This window comes from Papilio xuthus, unplaced genomic scaffold, assembly GCF_000836235.2.
Source record: "Papilio xuthus unplaced genomic scaffold, Pxut_1.1 DF828142.1, whole genome shotgun sequence".
NCBI lineage: Eukaryota > Metazoa > Arthropoda > Insecta > Lepidoptera > Papilionidae > Papilio > Papilio xuthus.
In genome coordinates, this window is record NW_013530507.1 from 3,675,115 (window position 1) to 3,692,200 (window position 17,086).

Sequence of the window (17,086 nt, forward strand, 5' to 3'; positions counted from 1 at the left end):
AGTTCCGTCCATTGCATATAATGTCTTTTGTTACGAAATAATGAACGATAACAGAAATATAACTTGGCTTGTATTTATAAAATATCTTAGAGAGGTACTTAACTAAAGTATATTTTGTTATGATAACACTCAATATAAAATATCTGTGATAATTATTTTAAAAAGTAAAATCAGACTAGAAAAGTCCCCATACTGTCCTACCAAAATGCTTTACCATGGTCATAATAATAGTAAGTTAGTAGAAATGTTTTTAAAATATCGACTCCGGAATGAAGAAAGTGATTTCATCTGTATATTTTTTTAAAAACTTTTATTTGTTGCATAAGAAAATGACAAATGGGTGTAATAACTGATAAAATCTAACTTCGGTTCAAACGATAACATCAGAAAACTGTAATGATAAGACCGAGATATTTCCAATAGTTTTATCTTGTGTCTGATATACCATCGAATAGTACAGATTGATTCTTCTAAGTTAAATAAAGTCTTCGAATTAATCATGACGGTACAAAATGACTACCGTCAGAATACGAACGTAGTTCAGATTAACGTAGATGAGAAGGCACCGTTTGTTGTATTCATGAGTGTTATAATCACATTGACTCACATATTAATCGGTGCTATTGCTTTTAATGCAATATTCTTTGTTAATATCTTTGATATTCGAAGTTCATTTGAGCAACATGTATATCTGTGTGTTATTGGGGTAAGTGTTTTTAGATTTTTTTTTATATTTTTTTTTTGTTTTTTTTTTTTAAATATAATTACATGGAGATATTCTGACATTTTTTAATTATTTAAAGTGAAGTGAATAATATGACATATTTTAACAATGAAGATGATATTAGACTTGCTTTTATCTGCAAAATGTCATATTACTTCAGTTAGGTTCTTTCACCGTGACTTCCCTAAACCAAAAACATATAACCATCCTTTCCATCTTATCTTTTCTTCGTCGTTGAGGTCTTTTCCGACTGGTCATGGTCATCAAGAAGTAGTGACCCGCTTCACGAGGCGCCATCACTCCTCCCTAGCTTACTCTATCCTTCTCATACTTTTTGAAAAATTTGAGACAATAATATGTTTTGAAATGTATGTTTCAGTACATCCTGCTGATGAGCCAAGCTATTCTTTCTATGAATCCTTATGCGAGTTGGGCGAAGGTATTGAGCTATGAGAACAAAAAGATGATCCATTGGTTGATGCAGATTTTAGGATCAGTTCTAGCAATAGCCGGCAGCATTGTTAAGTTGGTCGATGGAGTTCCTAACTTCCGATCAGCTCATGGAATTCTTGGTTAGTGTTTGTGGAAAAATGTTTTTGTAATTTTAATGACTTCCCCTTAAGTGATGAGTTAGTATTGGGTATAAATTTTTTTCCTGAAAGAGAACCTTTGTCCTTTCTAAAAAAAAAACTTTATTCAAAATGTTTTTAAAAATACACTGAAGTATTTAACCCAAAAAAGAACAATTTAAATTTTGAGCAAATTATATTCAATATTTTTTTTTATAGTGTTAATGTTATTTTTTTTTATTTCCAGGTACCGTGGCGATGCTTTTCACGATAGCCAGTCTCATCAGTGGAATAGTAAACTTATTTTCTATGAACTTTAGTAACAATATTAATATTATTAAAATAGTGCACTCTGTTTTAGGCGCATTAGCACTTTCTGTTGCTTACTTAAGTCTTTGCTTTGCATTCCATGATGTATACAGAGTTGTTTATGGAAATAACAACGCTAATCTTTCGATTATTCTTACGATAGTCACTTTAATAGGAGTTTTGACATCTTCTTGTATAAATACTGTTAGAAGAATTCTCCCATGAGTATTTCATGAGCAAATCTGAAGTGCGATCACGATGCGCAAAAACTTAGACTATGTTTTAATAACATTTTAGCTTAAAATATATTAACCTTGCATTGGCTTCTAATATGCGATGTTGACAAATTATTAACTATCATTGTAAGCAGTTTAGGTGACACATATTTAAGGGTAAAACATACTCTTTTATAATCATGTTGAAATTCAAAACACATTCTATCTAGGGTCGTCAAAGGATTTTAACAAGTGTCTAACTGTTTTATTCGAGTCATTTTTTAGTTAGAGCTTAGGGTAAGTTCAAGATATTATCTTTTATTAAATTATAGCGGAAGGTTTAACTTGAACGAACCACTGGTAGTGTCTCTTAGAATAAGAATAAAAATAATTTTGGTTTAAGGTGCCATAGAATCAATAACATTCCCTGCAATTTAGTGACCGTCATTTGTCATAAGTGTTACTCTGTTGTTATTCTGTGGTGCGATTTTAATATTGTCTTGGCAAACTTTTCTACTGCACAAGGTATGATTGTTTTGCAAACATTATTTTTATAAGCTTTGTATCCACTTGTTTCATCACAAGTTGTATTTAAGCGTTTACATCAGTATCATCATCAGCTCAATATATGTGTAACCACTGAGGGGCTCGGTGCCTTCCCTAACTTATGGTGACTAGGGCATAGTTAACCACGTTGGCCTAGTACGGGTTGTTTGATTTCACACATATCTTTGAATTTCTTCTCGAATATGTGCAGGTTGCATCACGATGTTTTTCTTCACCGAAGGAACATCGGATAAATGTACATATGTAAATCGAAAAACACAAAATTAGTATATTTTGTAAAATATTATTAGAAAATAAAAATATTGAAAAAATTTTAATTTTTTTTATTTATGGTCGCCTATATACATTAGTTAATCAGTACAATGCAACGTTACAATCTTAATATACTAAAAGGATTTAAATTTTTTAATACTTATCTTAAATAATAAATCTTTTAAAAAATAATATATCTCTCAAATATAATTTACAATTCTGAGAAATAATTAAATATCACACCAATTTCATAATAAAAGTTAAAATAGATATTGAAATAAAATATTATCAACATTGCAGATAGTCCAACTAAAATCTGAAATGACACTACACGTGATGAAAATACTTTAGACCCTTTTTCCACTAAGCTATTACATACGAGACTACGATTTCTTTTAGGAATAAACGATTCCAATAAGACTGCTTACAGAAACAGCAAACTTAATCGCGTAGTGGAAAATAGTTATACTTAAGTCCCACGCACCTTTGAGTTGAACTAACTACATCAGTTTAAATATTTTTGTGATGACTCTTCAATGTATGTCAATTATGTTAATGCAGGAGTTGCAACAATTCCTGATATAGTACATATAGTGACAGAGGCGCGCCTGCACGGCCAGCGCGCAGTTGCTCAACCTGTCTATACAATCTGTGAAGGCAAAAAAACATTTCATAATATTTCAATATAGTTTTTCAAAGTATAAGATCGTATAAGACTCAAAAGAAAACTTGGTGCAATGTTTTGGACAACATTTATAGATGATTTTTGAACATTCTAAGCTTAAATATTAACTAAATGATCTACCTTTATCGTCGTTCCCATCAATAGCACTTGTTTGAGTTGTGGAGGAGGTCGTAGTTGTAGTATATTTATCTGCCCTGTGAGAAGCTGCAACAAAAGTGTGAACTTGTCTTTGATGCAATTTATGACTTCACTGACATACTCAGAACCCTTAATTTGTTATTGTCGCCTCTCAGTGTTAATTAGCATGATAATTAGACTAAGGGTTTGCTGAAGTAGCCAACACCGTTGAAGGGTAATATACATACGGCTAGTGAGTACAGCTGCCTCTATGCTGTCAGCCGGGCATATAGGATCGCAGGGGCGGTGTGCAGGAGGGCGCGGCGCGGTGCACTCGCCCTCGTTGGCGCCGTTCCTACCGCGCGCGCATACCACCGACCTGTGCTGGACTCCCGTTTTCAACGAACAGTTTCCTACGCACTGTAAAATATTTTTATATCAGCAATAAGGAGATAGAATCACGAAACAAGGGAAAAACGAACGGCAAGCTATTAAACAGATGGTACGCTCGTTTCTCCAAGAATAAGATCTTGGTGCAAGATATGGAGAGAATCACTGAGCTAGTGGCGATATTGGAAAGTTACAAGAAGAATCAGGTGAATTCAAGATATTCAATTTCTAATGTTATGGGGACTCTTGGTAAACTGGGGTTAATGTAGTGTAATAGTATTATTAAAAGAGCAGTAGTAATAGCAATTTGAGCAGGTGCCAGGTAGTCCCATGTAGGTGAAGAAAAACGCGTGGATAGACATGGCCTGTGTAAGTTTTTATTGTATTTCGCTCTCCCGATACCAATTTTGAACTGGTTCCCATTTTTGTGCAGGCTTTCACACGATATACCGAGTCGCCATAAAATTAAGATATTATCGTACTTACTTATTTGTTTATTAATTACATTAAATTATTAGAAAATTATAATTAAGTAATTTGTCCGTTAACTTAGTCCTTATGATATACGCTCTTGACTTCTATTTATATAAACAAGTTTATAGCTAGCGATTAAATATTAATGAGTATATTGCATAATTACTGAATGTCCAATTCATCTTCGTACAAATAACATAGTTGCGAGACTCGTTTAAGGTGCATTAAAATTTAAAAAACGCTGAAATCTAAAGCTTTATATTAAACTACTACTAATGATTCAAATAATATTCGCATAAATAAAGGAAACATAAAATAATAGTATATAATGATACATGATGGGTATATCTGCATAATGGTTAGTAGTGACCAGTTTAGAGATCTTGCACCTCCCGTTACCTTATCTACTAATGGAGGCTGCATAATGTATCTATTACTTAGTAGACACAAACTTGTTACCGGCGCCCGAGAGTTCATTGTCTCGTACAAGGTTTCATTATCCGATATAACAAATTCATTGAAACTTTACAATCAATTAAGGATTTCAAATTATTACTAGAAATACAGGAATATTTAACCTTGAGTTTCGCAGCACTTCAATTAACAAGCACTGATATTACCAATAAGATTTAGAACCTAACAAATTAATTACAATCAAATATCGACTATATTTAATGGTAATACTACGAGTAATTGGAGTAAGTATACATGTATGCTGACCTTACTCCATTCGCTGTAGTACCAGATGGGCGCGCAGTCGCCACAGTCGCGTTCGTTCGCCGGCTTTGGATCTTTGCAAGCCGAATCTCGCAGGTGCCGGCCAGTTTCACCGATGCAGAGCACGCCACGGATCTGTTTGCCCCCACACGGAGCCGAGCAAGAGGACCATTCTCCTAAACATTATAGAATTAAAAAGATTTTAGGGATTAACAATAATCCATAAAGATGCTCAATGTGATTTCTGGGACCAATAAAAATACCTGTAAACCAATGTCCCTCATGAGGGACACACGTGACTTTCGCAGTGCAATTTCTTCTTACATCTGGTGATATTTGTGGTGAACAACCAGATGGGTCGCTGCAACGCACACTGCGGGTCTGTAAGCCACCACCGACGCACCATCCAACGCACTAAAACAGTTTTTATCTTTTTCGAATTTTAAGACTTAAGCAAGATTACCAAAAATTGTGAATACGTACTTTGGTTGTAAGTTGCATTTGAAACGCAACAGTGATGACCAGTTAATTTAAATTTGAATTAAAGTAAATCACAGTAAATTAAATAAATTAAGGGAAAAGTACCTGTGACCAGTCAGAGGAAAGCCATCCAGCAGAAGCACTTAAGCTATACTCGGGTCCGAGATCGGTCTCGGAGTTGTTCACTGAAATCGTATAAACGGGACCTTCTCGGAACGTATCTGTGTCCTCGTTCAGTCGTATAACATGTTTCGATTCAAGAGTACTATATTTTGGACAATCCGGCACATTGCATTTTTCACTCGTTATAGGTTTTTCAAGAGAACATTTATCATCATTGACCTAAAGATAAAAAGAAGTAAAAATTAAGATTTCATCTATTTGCAATAAATTGCTCATCAGCAATAAGGTTGACCTTTGTAATTCCTCTCGAATGATCTTGCACGCATCCAACGATTCTAGTTCGATTAGCCGGCCCACATGTTGGACACGGAGACCAAGCAGCGGCCCTCCACCTCGGCGGGCAAGAGATCATGCCACAACGACGTCTTTTTCCTGATGGGGCAGATCCAGAGCAATGGACTGGTGATATCTCTCTATCCACTCCTTCCGCGGTTTCTTCTACACAGCGATATTTGCCCACCTGGCACAAAATATTAAGTCAGTACCTAAAATAATTAAGAGTACAAACTCTTACAGTTCAATCATATTGTAGTTCTTCAAAACTCACCTGAATTCCACCACCACAAGTTCTAGTACAATGAGTATATGACAGAATCTTCCACACAAATCTTCTTGTTCCAACTACATTTTCATCTACTCCTTTTTTCGCTATTGTATTTTCTTTCGATAAGCCAATGACATCCGGATGCATGTTATCAACAATAAATTTGGGATAATTATCATAACCGTGATGTCGTCTGGTATGTTTTGCAGTTGCCGTGCCTTGAGTATCGATAGAACTCAATTTAGTCGTTGGTTCTTCTGTCTTTACGTCTCCTGGTAGAGAATCCGTTATATATTCGTATTTGATATTAGGATTTGGAACTGTGTATAAAACCTGAAAATATTTAATCTAAATAAAACAATACATACGAAGTTGTTAATTCAGACTACCGAACATCAGATAATTACCGAAATATTTTTTCCCTTCCCCAATCTGTTTATCATTAAGTACTATTTTTAAGAATAAAGTAATTAACACGAAAATTTCTAGAATTTGATAAACCTTTTATAGGTAAGGTACATAAGCAAGAAAAAATGATGCGTCAGTGTAAATTATGAAATTATTAAAAAAAAAACAATTATCCTAAGAAATAAAAGTCAATCAATTATTATGACCTACCATAATATCAATAGGATGGTGGATAGGTCCAAGCGTAAAGATAGAGTCGAGACCTCGTACTCTTGAATATATGAACCGAGCGCCGACTGCATCGTATGTACCCGGCGTGCTAATGGCGAACTCTCCGTTAATTACATACGATCCATTTGTCATTTTCAAAGCTGAAAAAACAATAAACAAATAAGTATAGCCCCATTTATTCAGATAACTAAAGAGTTATGGAAAAGAGTTCATAAGAGATTTTTAACAGAATGAACGAAGAAAGGTAGGCTTCGAAGACTTACAGTTATATAATGAAAACCAATTCAGCACAATTGTATAGAATATATGACATTGAGTAGCAACAGAACAACGTGGGCGCTGCCATAGTAGACGTCGCTGAATGATTTACGATGTCATTCTATCTACGACTGATTGATAAGTACGACGAGCCTCATGTTTGCGGATCATTTGCCTTCATCAAAGGATCATTCAATATAGTGAATTAATGAATGAGCGCCGAGTAAAATAGCTAGCTTATGTCAGCAAGGATTCATCGATCCACTTGCAGAGATAATCTTTTGAAACCGGTTCACTATGAATAGCGGCGATAGTAGTTTGCTGCGTTTAACTTACATCCGTGCTGATATAAATCTATTAAGTACAAAATATACTGAGATATAGCTAAAACATAAACGTCGACGATGATGAAAAATTACAAATGAATTGTCAGTATCTTTGAAATAAACGGAAACCTATTTTAGCCATGAACAGTTGTGATATGGGCATAGAACAAAATCAACTGTCAATCTGGGTACCAATATAATTGTCACTGGGCAGTATCTCGGAGACGTTGAGGCGACAGGCACCGCGCGGCACGGTAGCGACATGCGAGTATCCGAGTGGTAGCCTCGGCCGCGTGAACAGCCCCGACACCAGCCGCCGGCCGCACCGTAGCTCGCGGTTGGCTGCCAGCGCCAGCACCGACTCCCGACCCACCGCCTGTAGACAAAATTTCAACACACATTTCATTGAGCAAAGAAGTAAATTAAATACATAAACGTAGATTGACTGTAAAGACAATACATATTACGCATTTTATTAAAAATAGTGTGTTTGTCAAAATAATAGATTGATTTCTTGATCAAGATGTGTCCTGTGAATCTTTCCCTTACTTAGATACCAATGATATGAAATTCAAAGTGAATAGCTTGACTAAAAACCTCATTCGATTTGTAAAGTTCGAAGTAAATCGTAAATATAGCTTAAAGAGCCAAACAAATTTGAAAATATGTGTGCCGCTTTCGAAACAGGCTTGACCGAAGTCAAATGGGGACATTTATCAAACGGCAACATAAATAAGATACATAGAAGCGAAGTCACAGCACCAATTAGATAGCAGAGACGTCTTTATGGTACGGCCGGCGACGCTATTGATGCCAACCGCCGACAACCGAACACAATGCTTCGTATTAATGGCACCGTACAACCATTGTTTGGTGAACTTCTCAAAACTTATAACTGTTATTGTACTAAGCTAGAAATATATCATTGATTATCAAAAATAAACATCGTACTTTAGCTCTCATCTACAACATAGTGCAGTACGGCTCAAAAAAAACCCTCCAGAGATTGTCCAAGAAAATGTCAAGAGTTAAACTAGCGATTTTTTAGAGATTATTAATATTTTTGCTTATTCATGGAATGATTACGTTCTTGGCGCCATAGCAATTATCTCAGTATGATATTTATAAAGGACCATACATTTGTCAAAGTATTTTTTTTTTGGAATTTCCAATTAAAATTGAAACATAATTATTGTTTTCTTCGTCTCTGCAAATCCTCTTATTTACATTTTATCGTGTTAAAAGTTAAAAGCATTTACATACGTTTCTGTTACTGCTACTCCCCCGCATTTTTATTGTATCAATAACCATTTTCATATCTCTCAACATGTATTTAGTCGCCGCATGTAAATGTTCAAGCAGCTTACTGTCCCATACATTTGTTACTGCTAATAAAATTTACGATTTTATTGACCACATATTGACAGAAAATTTTATAAAAATCCTATATTTTAACTTCATCAGAGTGTTTTTTTGGATTCATACTATCATTTGCAATTAAATTAAAAAATTGTTTATACTTCTCGGAATTTTCTTTGGGAGACCCATAAAACTAAAATTGTTTTTCTTTTTAATTGAATCCTGTCGTTATGATCTTCTGGTGAATGCGTGTCATTTGATAAAGACATAAAATGTCTTACAACTTAAAGTCCCACGTCAAAATCCATGATAAAAAGTAATCATATTGTAATTTGAAACAAATGTTCAATATGGTATATGCGATGGCGCCTTACTTGCAAATGAGTTGTGTAATTTACTAACATTAATGTCATGTTAATGGTTATAATACATTAAAGGTCCAATTTAATAGCAATTTTATTATCTCGTCTTTGTCTTCACAAAGTTTGCGGGCAACTTTGTCATTCTTAATGTCATTCTTAAGGACCACCGTAAAAGCTTCGGCATCTTTTATTTAGGTTTAATGACATATGAATATTATCCAATTGTACATCGTCTGCGGCGTGTCGCTTGTCTTTTGCGTTATTAAATCTATTGCTATTAATTTATTAAGCAATCTTAATGGGATTGATATGTTACTTTATTGTTTATTTCCATGTGGGCGAGTTTCTTATAAGTTTATAGAATGTCAATATGTTTGCTCTTAATTTATTACGCAATGCCATTCTTTTACTAGATTTATTTGGTCACATTTTACGCAAGCTCTGTCATTGTTAAGACTACCGATTACTTTTTCTATTCATTTATAACTATAAGAATTTGCGACCATACTTTTTTATTTTTTGAAGAAATTCAAAGATATATGTTAAGTCGACCAATCCACATTTAGCCAGCGTGCTTGACTATGGCCTAGACACCCTTAACATAGGGTAGGCTCCGAGCCCCTTTTTGGAGACGTCTACGTGGATGATGACGTGTTCCGAACGGAGATCCCGCAACCCTCGTGAGCGCCGGTGGCGACCGCCGTGGGGTTTTAGTCGGTGCAAGCCCGACATTACCAACTTTGTCCCCGCAAGGATGGTATGCGTAAGGCATTTCCCCACGTCAAAAAACACGATGGCTGATGGTCAGGTCATCGACCTTTTTATTTCTCTGTTAAAACTTTACCGAAAAAAGAAACAATTTCATCTTGATAATTACGTTTGACTTTTATCTTAAGAATCACTACTAGTAATGGTATTTCATATTATTAAAATCTGATTAAAATTATCTGTAAAACCATTAATCAGGAAATTGTTAGCGTAGATATAGACGAATAAATCAAAGTAAGTGGTAATTGAAAACGTCTACTAATAGACTATTAATTAGGATTAAGTGTGAGTTAACGAATTACCTGTCGCCGGCCAATTGGAATTGGGTTTGGGTTATCATTTTAAAGGCGGTACGCGTTGATCATTATCTGTAGAACGCCTTATTCAAACATTTAGAATACGTTTTGAAAACTAGAATAGTCTTGTTAATGAAAGAGAAGGAAAAATATGTAGGAAATAATTTCTCTCCAGTAGTTTTAATGAGCAAACAAGTTTGTTATAACTTTCAGATTTAACTATTCAAATTTTCGTGAGACATTATAATAAACTTGTATAACGGCTAAAAACTCACGTACCAGTCCCACTCACCCTGACGAATGGCCCCCGATAGGCGCGAAACAAGTCGGTGCCGCCACCGGACGAATATACATACGTGAGTGTTTACTTTACTTAAGTTGACTTTCAGATTAGTCAAATGCAAAATGCCGACATGAAGGCAATCGGGCTGACATGGCCCGAGACTAAACGCAGAGCCCAAGATGGAGCGAACTTGCGGCGCACTGTGGACGCCCTCTGACCCACTACGAGAACATAGGACTTTAAGTCAAGTCAAATGCAAAATAGCGCCTTAGCATTGCCAAAGCAAATCAAAATTTTACTGAAATTTACAATGACTGACTTTTTAGAAACTGGGCGTAAGAAGCCGGGATTCCAGTTATTAATGGATTTGATAACGGAGTTCATCAATTTGGAAGCTCATTTATAAAAACTGACATAATTTAATAGTGATACTGTTTGAAAACAGTGTAAATTTTTAATTAACCAATTAATTATTAACGTGTATTTCAAATTTATAAACACACAATAAAAAGACAAAGGTAAATTAACAAGAGTTAGTTAATTATATGCAGCGTTAATGGTTATTTTACTAAATTGATTAAAAACCTTAATTGGTACTAATGTGTTTCCATTAATCAATTTGATAATTGAATAACTGTGGGTTACCAACATCAAAATCTGTATACAAAATATATAGTCGTCCCTGTCTGTCGTGATTAATAAAACAGAGTTAACAATATGTTTTCAACGGGTATTTTGAACTCAGAGATACATGGTTAGTAAATTTGTTTTAAAGACAAAACTAAGGCGTTTAATTTATAAAAAAAAAATTAAGATACCTACAGATGTTTATAATACCGATTAAATATAAGTTGTGATCTTAAAAAGTAAATCAATATTTAAAGTAAACATAAAAGATTATTTGATTATTAATAACTCGATAAAAGGTTTTTAACTTTATCAACTCTATTTGCACTTATCGACTTATAAATATCGATAAAAAAAAACACATCACTTACCCAAATCAAACAAATAGTCACGAAGGAGAAACAGGACACCATGTCGTTCACGAATCCAAGGTTAATTATAATAAAACTTTATATTTTCGTACAACAATGTAATTACATACAAATTTTCACTTGAACAAACACTTGCTCGTAAACACAGTTCATTTTAGTCTCTATATTGCTAAACAAATGTATGTATTAGTTTTTATTTAATAGATGTTTTTTTATTTATATTGATCCCTTTAATATGACTGTAAACCTTGAGTTTTATGTATGCTTTTAGCCGTATCGAAGTAACATACTGAATACAAAAATATGCTAAGAATGTGTTCTAAAAAGAATACCTATATCTACTATTTGAAATATTAATAATAATATAATGCAAACAAATTCTTGAAGCGAATATTAGGGTGGCGGCACACTAGAGATTTGTCAATAATAATACGCAATAAACATTATATTAATACGTAAAACGAAAGCTTTGTATCACTTTTCAAAGAAATTACGAAAATAGATAACCTCGTTTGTCACAGTTGAAGTTAATTTGAAGAAGAGGATAACTTATGAATGATTAGCTGTCGTCCGCGAATTCTTCCGCGCGGAATTAAAAAAAATAATAATAACATAATTCTTCCAGACTGTGTTCAACATATATGCCAAATTTTTGCAAGATCCGTTGAGCTTTTCCGGAGATACCTTCAAACTAACATCAATCTATCCAAACATTCGTATTTATAATATGAGTAAGATTGTCAAATTTCGACCAATTAGCGACCACTAGTATGTATAAAACCATCTCAATGGTGTATCGACACCTTTATATTGTATTATAACTATGCCGTGCATTGCTGGCTTGCTTTATTGTTTGCACTAATCGTAAGTGTTGCCAGTAATATCCCTTTGATCTCATAACGTGAATCGGCTTCAAATCCCTATTGATATCTTTATAGTAGTAGCGGTCTGGTAGGCGAATACCATTTGTATTATTAGTAGTTATCGCCCGCGAGTACGTCTACGAATTAAAAGAAAACATAATTAGTAGCCTATGTGTTCAACTATGTTCTACATCTAAGCGAAATTTCAGCGAGATCCATCCAACCGTTTTTAAGAAACCGTCTAACAAATATCTATCCATGCATACAAACATTCACATTTATAATATTAGTAACATTAGTTACGAATTCGTGATATTTGAATTAGAATTTATCATATTAAATTAGTTTCCTTTTACTATTCAATTGTGTTCTATGAACACGATTTGACTTTTATCCTATTTTTATACATTGCATTACTGGCTGGTGATAATTTTTCTTTTAAAATGTAAAAAAATCGTTCAGAAAGAATAAATTGTTATTTTCATTAGTACTGTATTTATAATTTTACGTCTCATATTTTTCAATAATCTTGTACAAAAATGTATTATTGTACCTACGTGTTTTAATTATTTAAACAATTCACGTATTACGTAAACACTGACGGGGAGCTAACATAAATGAAAAAAACACGCGTTGTGTAAATCAGAATAAGTCAGATAAATCGTGATGTTAATCCTTAGATCGCGTTAAATCTGAAGCTCGGCTATAACTGATTGTCAGGAAGGAATTAAGAAGCAACATAATACCGCATATATCCCGAGAGTTGCGACGTCCTAAGTCTTGTTTATACGACCTTATTCTGAACGTGATTGTAGGCGAAATTTCTCCAAGATCATAAAATAGGCGATGGCTTGGCGCCAAACTGTAACTGCATTTTGTTGCGTGATTATAATCTTTAAGTAATGTTGCAGTTTTAACTGTTCCACGACATTCTTGTGACGATAAATTAGCATGATCGCTTGAATTTGATATCCACGTAGATTTGTAATAGTAAAACAATTGACTGTCAAAGTAAACAAATACTAAGTATAGGTTTCCTAATCGTGGATTTCTGAGACCAAAATATTCGTTTTATAACATACCGGTATCGCTGTTTTGTCAAAAATAGTTATAGAGAACATAATGTATTGTACAAAGATTTCAGAAACCCACTATTAGGTCTTCAGCTAAGCATGGGAAGGGAAAATATTGTCTTCCTGTCCCTGTCCCTCCTCAGACGATTATAGGTGACCAACCGATCAACAATTGCGGATGTCTAGGGGCAGCGGTCGCTTCGCTTTTTCAGCGATTTCAGGTGGCCGTTCGCTCGTTTGTCAACTTATAATATAAAAAAAAGCATAGCGTTGAAGAGATATGTCATTACAGATCTTCAAGTTTTTCGAGTTGCAATAAAATATTTTAAGAACTAAGTATTCTAACCTTTTTTATTATTATTTTAAGAGGGGGAATGCGTTACGCATACCGGGTGCCTCGGGGAAAGCCACTCCGGTTATGTGGGTCTCTCCACATCCCTAATGGGACATGGAGCCTACCCACTAAACCCCCTCTGATTCCCTCGTCTCACTGTTTTTCGGGGTGTGGGCACATGTTAATACTCTTCGCACACAAAGGATTCTAACCTAATAGATACGATTTACAAAGTAATCAAACCACTACACCTCATGTTTTAAAAAACATTTTTGATGAGTTGTTAAGATAGCTTTGTTAACACGAGTTGTTCACATTTATTCTTCGATTATTATCTTGAAAGAAGTCTTTTAAAGGTTGGCGTTACATGTGACTACATATAAACGTCTTGTTTCAAAACAGTCGTAAATTTATGACCTCATGCTCCTGTCCACACATTAATCTCCCCTAAGCGACGCACAATAGTCTGACCTTTACATATCACTATCATGAACGACCGAACATTAAACAGTAAACTTGGCACCTTTGCATTTATGAATTCAAATAATGATCAAATTCACTATTTACAACTGCATAAATTACAATAATATATTTTTAGTATCTTGGAAGTAATTTATAGATAAACGTTTTAGTTATGAATCTAGCTTTCATCGTTATCTACTTAATTTTCAAACAGTTTATTTTCTTTATTTTGCTTAAAACCTAAGTATTATTGACAGAACAGACGATGTAAAAGAAAAGGAAGTTCCCATTTTCTATGCTTTCTTACTTTTGACCATTGTCATGGCATTCACCGAAACAGCGAGGCGATCACTGCCCACGGACATCTGCAGTTGCAGATGCGTTGCCTTTAATATTCCTAATCATTTTCCCTTCCCATACGTCCACTACGTTGTCAATTCTTCTTCGTCAATCTCATCATTTCTTTATAAGAAAAAGGTGGTAAGGGAAGCTATGGTCACAATAACGGCAATATCTAAATAATGTTATTCTTTTGATTTGTCATAACCTTATCTATCCCTCCTTATAAATTTCATCTTCAAACATTATTCAGTAGTTTGACAGCAATAAATTGTCTAATTTCTTTTTATTATAAGTTTATGACCGCTCTAAACATCGCTGTGGTGTATGATTGAAATTAATATTTTGGCTTGCGGAGATTCATTGTTTTTTAACTACTCGTCTTTGATACATTTATAGCGCGTTAATTGAAATGTAAATAGAGTTTCACTTTATATTTTGGTATTATATTAAATACTAGCTGTTGCACGCGACTCCGTCCGCACGGAATTTAAAAAAAAACTTAATGAGTAGCCTATGCATTCTTCCAGACTATGTTATACGTACATATATGCGAAATTTCATCTAGATCCATAAAGCCGTTCCGGATATAGCTTCAAACAAACATCCATCCATCTAAACATTCGCACTTATAATATTAGTATGAAGTATCATTTTTTGCACTTATATGCGTATTGTTTACGTTTCTCTTTGGTTACCTATAAACTTATAGGTACAACCAAATTCAAGTAATGCTATATTGTTAGCTTAGTCGCTGAACTCACTAATTTAAACATACCATAGTGATAATTACCGTAAGAGTGTGTAATCAGAGACAACAGAAAAGATTTAAATTGTATTTTATTCCTAAACAATTGAAGTAGAGCCATATATAGCTTTTATTAATGATATTATAAACGCTAATGTTTTGATGGATGGATGGATGTTTGTTAGAAGGTATCTTCAGAATGGATGCATAGATCTCGCTGAAATTTGGCATTGATGTAGAACGTAGCCTCGAAGAACAGATAGGCGTTTTATGTTTTTTTTTATTTCTGCACAGACAGACTCACGTGCAACAGTTAGTACACTATATTTTTGAACTACTAGAAAGAGGAAGTACCAAATAAAAATTTGAAGAAAGAAAAACTGCTGTCTAGCCTTTCAATGAGAATTTCGAAGAACGGGAACGATGATTAATGACTATGCGTCCAAATTGAGATGTCGTTTGTATTTATACTTAGGTTTATCGTAACTTTGTTAGGGCTGCCAATTAACTTATCAAACATTAAATTAAATGTGTTATGTCTTTGAAATCATCGGTAAGTAATATTTATTATTTACCTTTTGCTACCGATAAGTTTTTATTTCTTCACATCAAGATACTATTTGCAATTTTTTCTTATTCATTTATTAACCTTATTCTTTATATATTACATTTCATATAAAAAATTATACAAAACATATTATATAAAAAATAGAGCACCACCGGCTGCGGAATCCGATGACTCAAACAACCAGTGGTCAGGGCTGCAGAGACAGGAACCTTCTCACGATGCGTGCGGTTTCTAGGATAACTGCCTTTTGTATCGGGCCCTTAATCCAACTGTTTAGCGAGAGCTTCTTGATATGTTGGTCGAAGCTCTTCGCTATCAATCCATTCACCGATACGACTATCGGAATAATGGTAGTCGATTTCATACGCCACATGGTGGTAACCTCGTGAACCAAATCTAGGTATTTTCTATTTGCAATATTATTAAATTCATATACTCGTAACAAAGATATACTTCTAGATGGAGCGTAACATAAAAGTTTGACATTTAACCATGTGACGTGACAAAACTGGGGAACACAAAGAAAGGCATTATACGCCTCACTTTTGTGCTCCGAAAGATTTGACAATAATTAACAAGCAATAAAATTTCAATATTGAAATAATAAAATAAAAAATCAATTTTATAATTCTAGACATCTGATAATGAATAACACATAATAATATATAATTTTCAGTAATTACCGAACAACTAAAAATTGATTTTAGGTAAGTTAGAAAGTCCGCCTACAATAAATCATCGTTTTAAAAGGGTCGGTTTACCTGTGTTTTTTATTTTTCTCGACAGCCACAGCCCTATGGTACGAAACGATTCCGTGACGGACCTTGCACTAACCCCAATTTGTTGTTTGCTACTTTTTAAAAGCTTTATAGCGACCATTTAATAAACACTTAACGAAAAATTAACACGCGCAGTGTGTAGAATGACGCCGCCCAAATTACGAACAGCCACTTCTTGACGCCAGAGTAACATATGGTAGTGTTTATTTATCATACTAACTGTCGCCTGCGCCTCCGTTCGCGCTTTATAAAAAACTTAGTAAGTACACTATACGTACTTCCAGACTATGTTCTACATCTGTACCGAATTTTATCAAAATTCATTGAACCGTTCTGGAGATAAATTCTAAGAAAAATCCATCTATACATACAACCTAACATTCGCATTAATATTAGTTCCATTTC

General features: G+C 34.2%; 2 protein-coding genes across 2 annotated transcripts in view; one reads left to right on the plus strand and one right to left on the minus strand.

Annotated features, from left to right (window-relative positions):
• Positions 1-461: 461 nt before the first annotated feature.
• LOC106114143 (uncharacterized) lies at positions 462-2,534 on the plus strand. Its single transcript, XM_013307237.1, has 3 exons — positions 462-706; positions 1,104-1,296; positions 1,541-2,534. Exons 1-3 carry the CDS (start codon positions 500-502, stop codon positions 1,825-1,827), a joined length of 687 nt encoding a protein of 228 aa, XP_013162691.1. The 5' UTR covers positions 462-499; the 3' UTR covers positions 1,828-2,534.
• Positions 2,535-2,867: 333 nt separating this feature from the next.
• Positions 2,868-17,086, minus strand: part of LOC106114521 (ADAMTS-like protein 4) — a 53,836-nt gene continuing 39,617 nt past the window's right edge. Inside the window, exons 8-17 of the mRNA XM_013307765.1 lie at positions 7,642-7,825; positions 6,845-7,005; positions 6,230-6,559; positions 5,915-6,142; positions 5,605-5,841; positions 5,283-5,433; positions 5,023-5,195; positions 3,687-3,858; positions 3,442-3,525; positions 2,868-3,285 (exon numbers count right to left, since the gene is read on the minus strand). Of these exons, the coding sequence (XP_013163219.1) occupies positions 3,170-3,285; positions 3,442-3,525; positions 3,687-3,858; positions 5,023-5,195; positions 5,283-5,433; positions 5,605-5,841; positions 5,915-6,142; positions 6,230-6,559; positions 6,845-7,005; positions 7,642-7,825 (1,836 nt within the window). The 3' untranslated portion in view covers positions 2,868-3,169. The remainder of the gene's footprint in view (positions 3,286-3,441; positions 3,526-3,686; positions 3,859-5,022; positions 5,196-5,282; positions 5,434-5,604; positions 5,842-5,914; positions 6,143-6,229; positions 6,560-6,844; positions 7,006-7,641; positions 7,826-17,086) is intronic.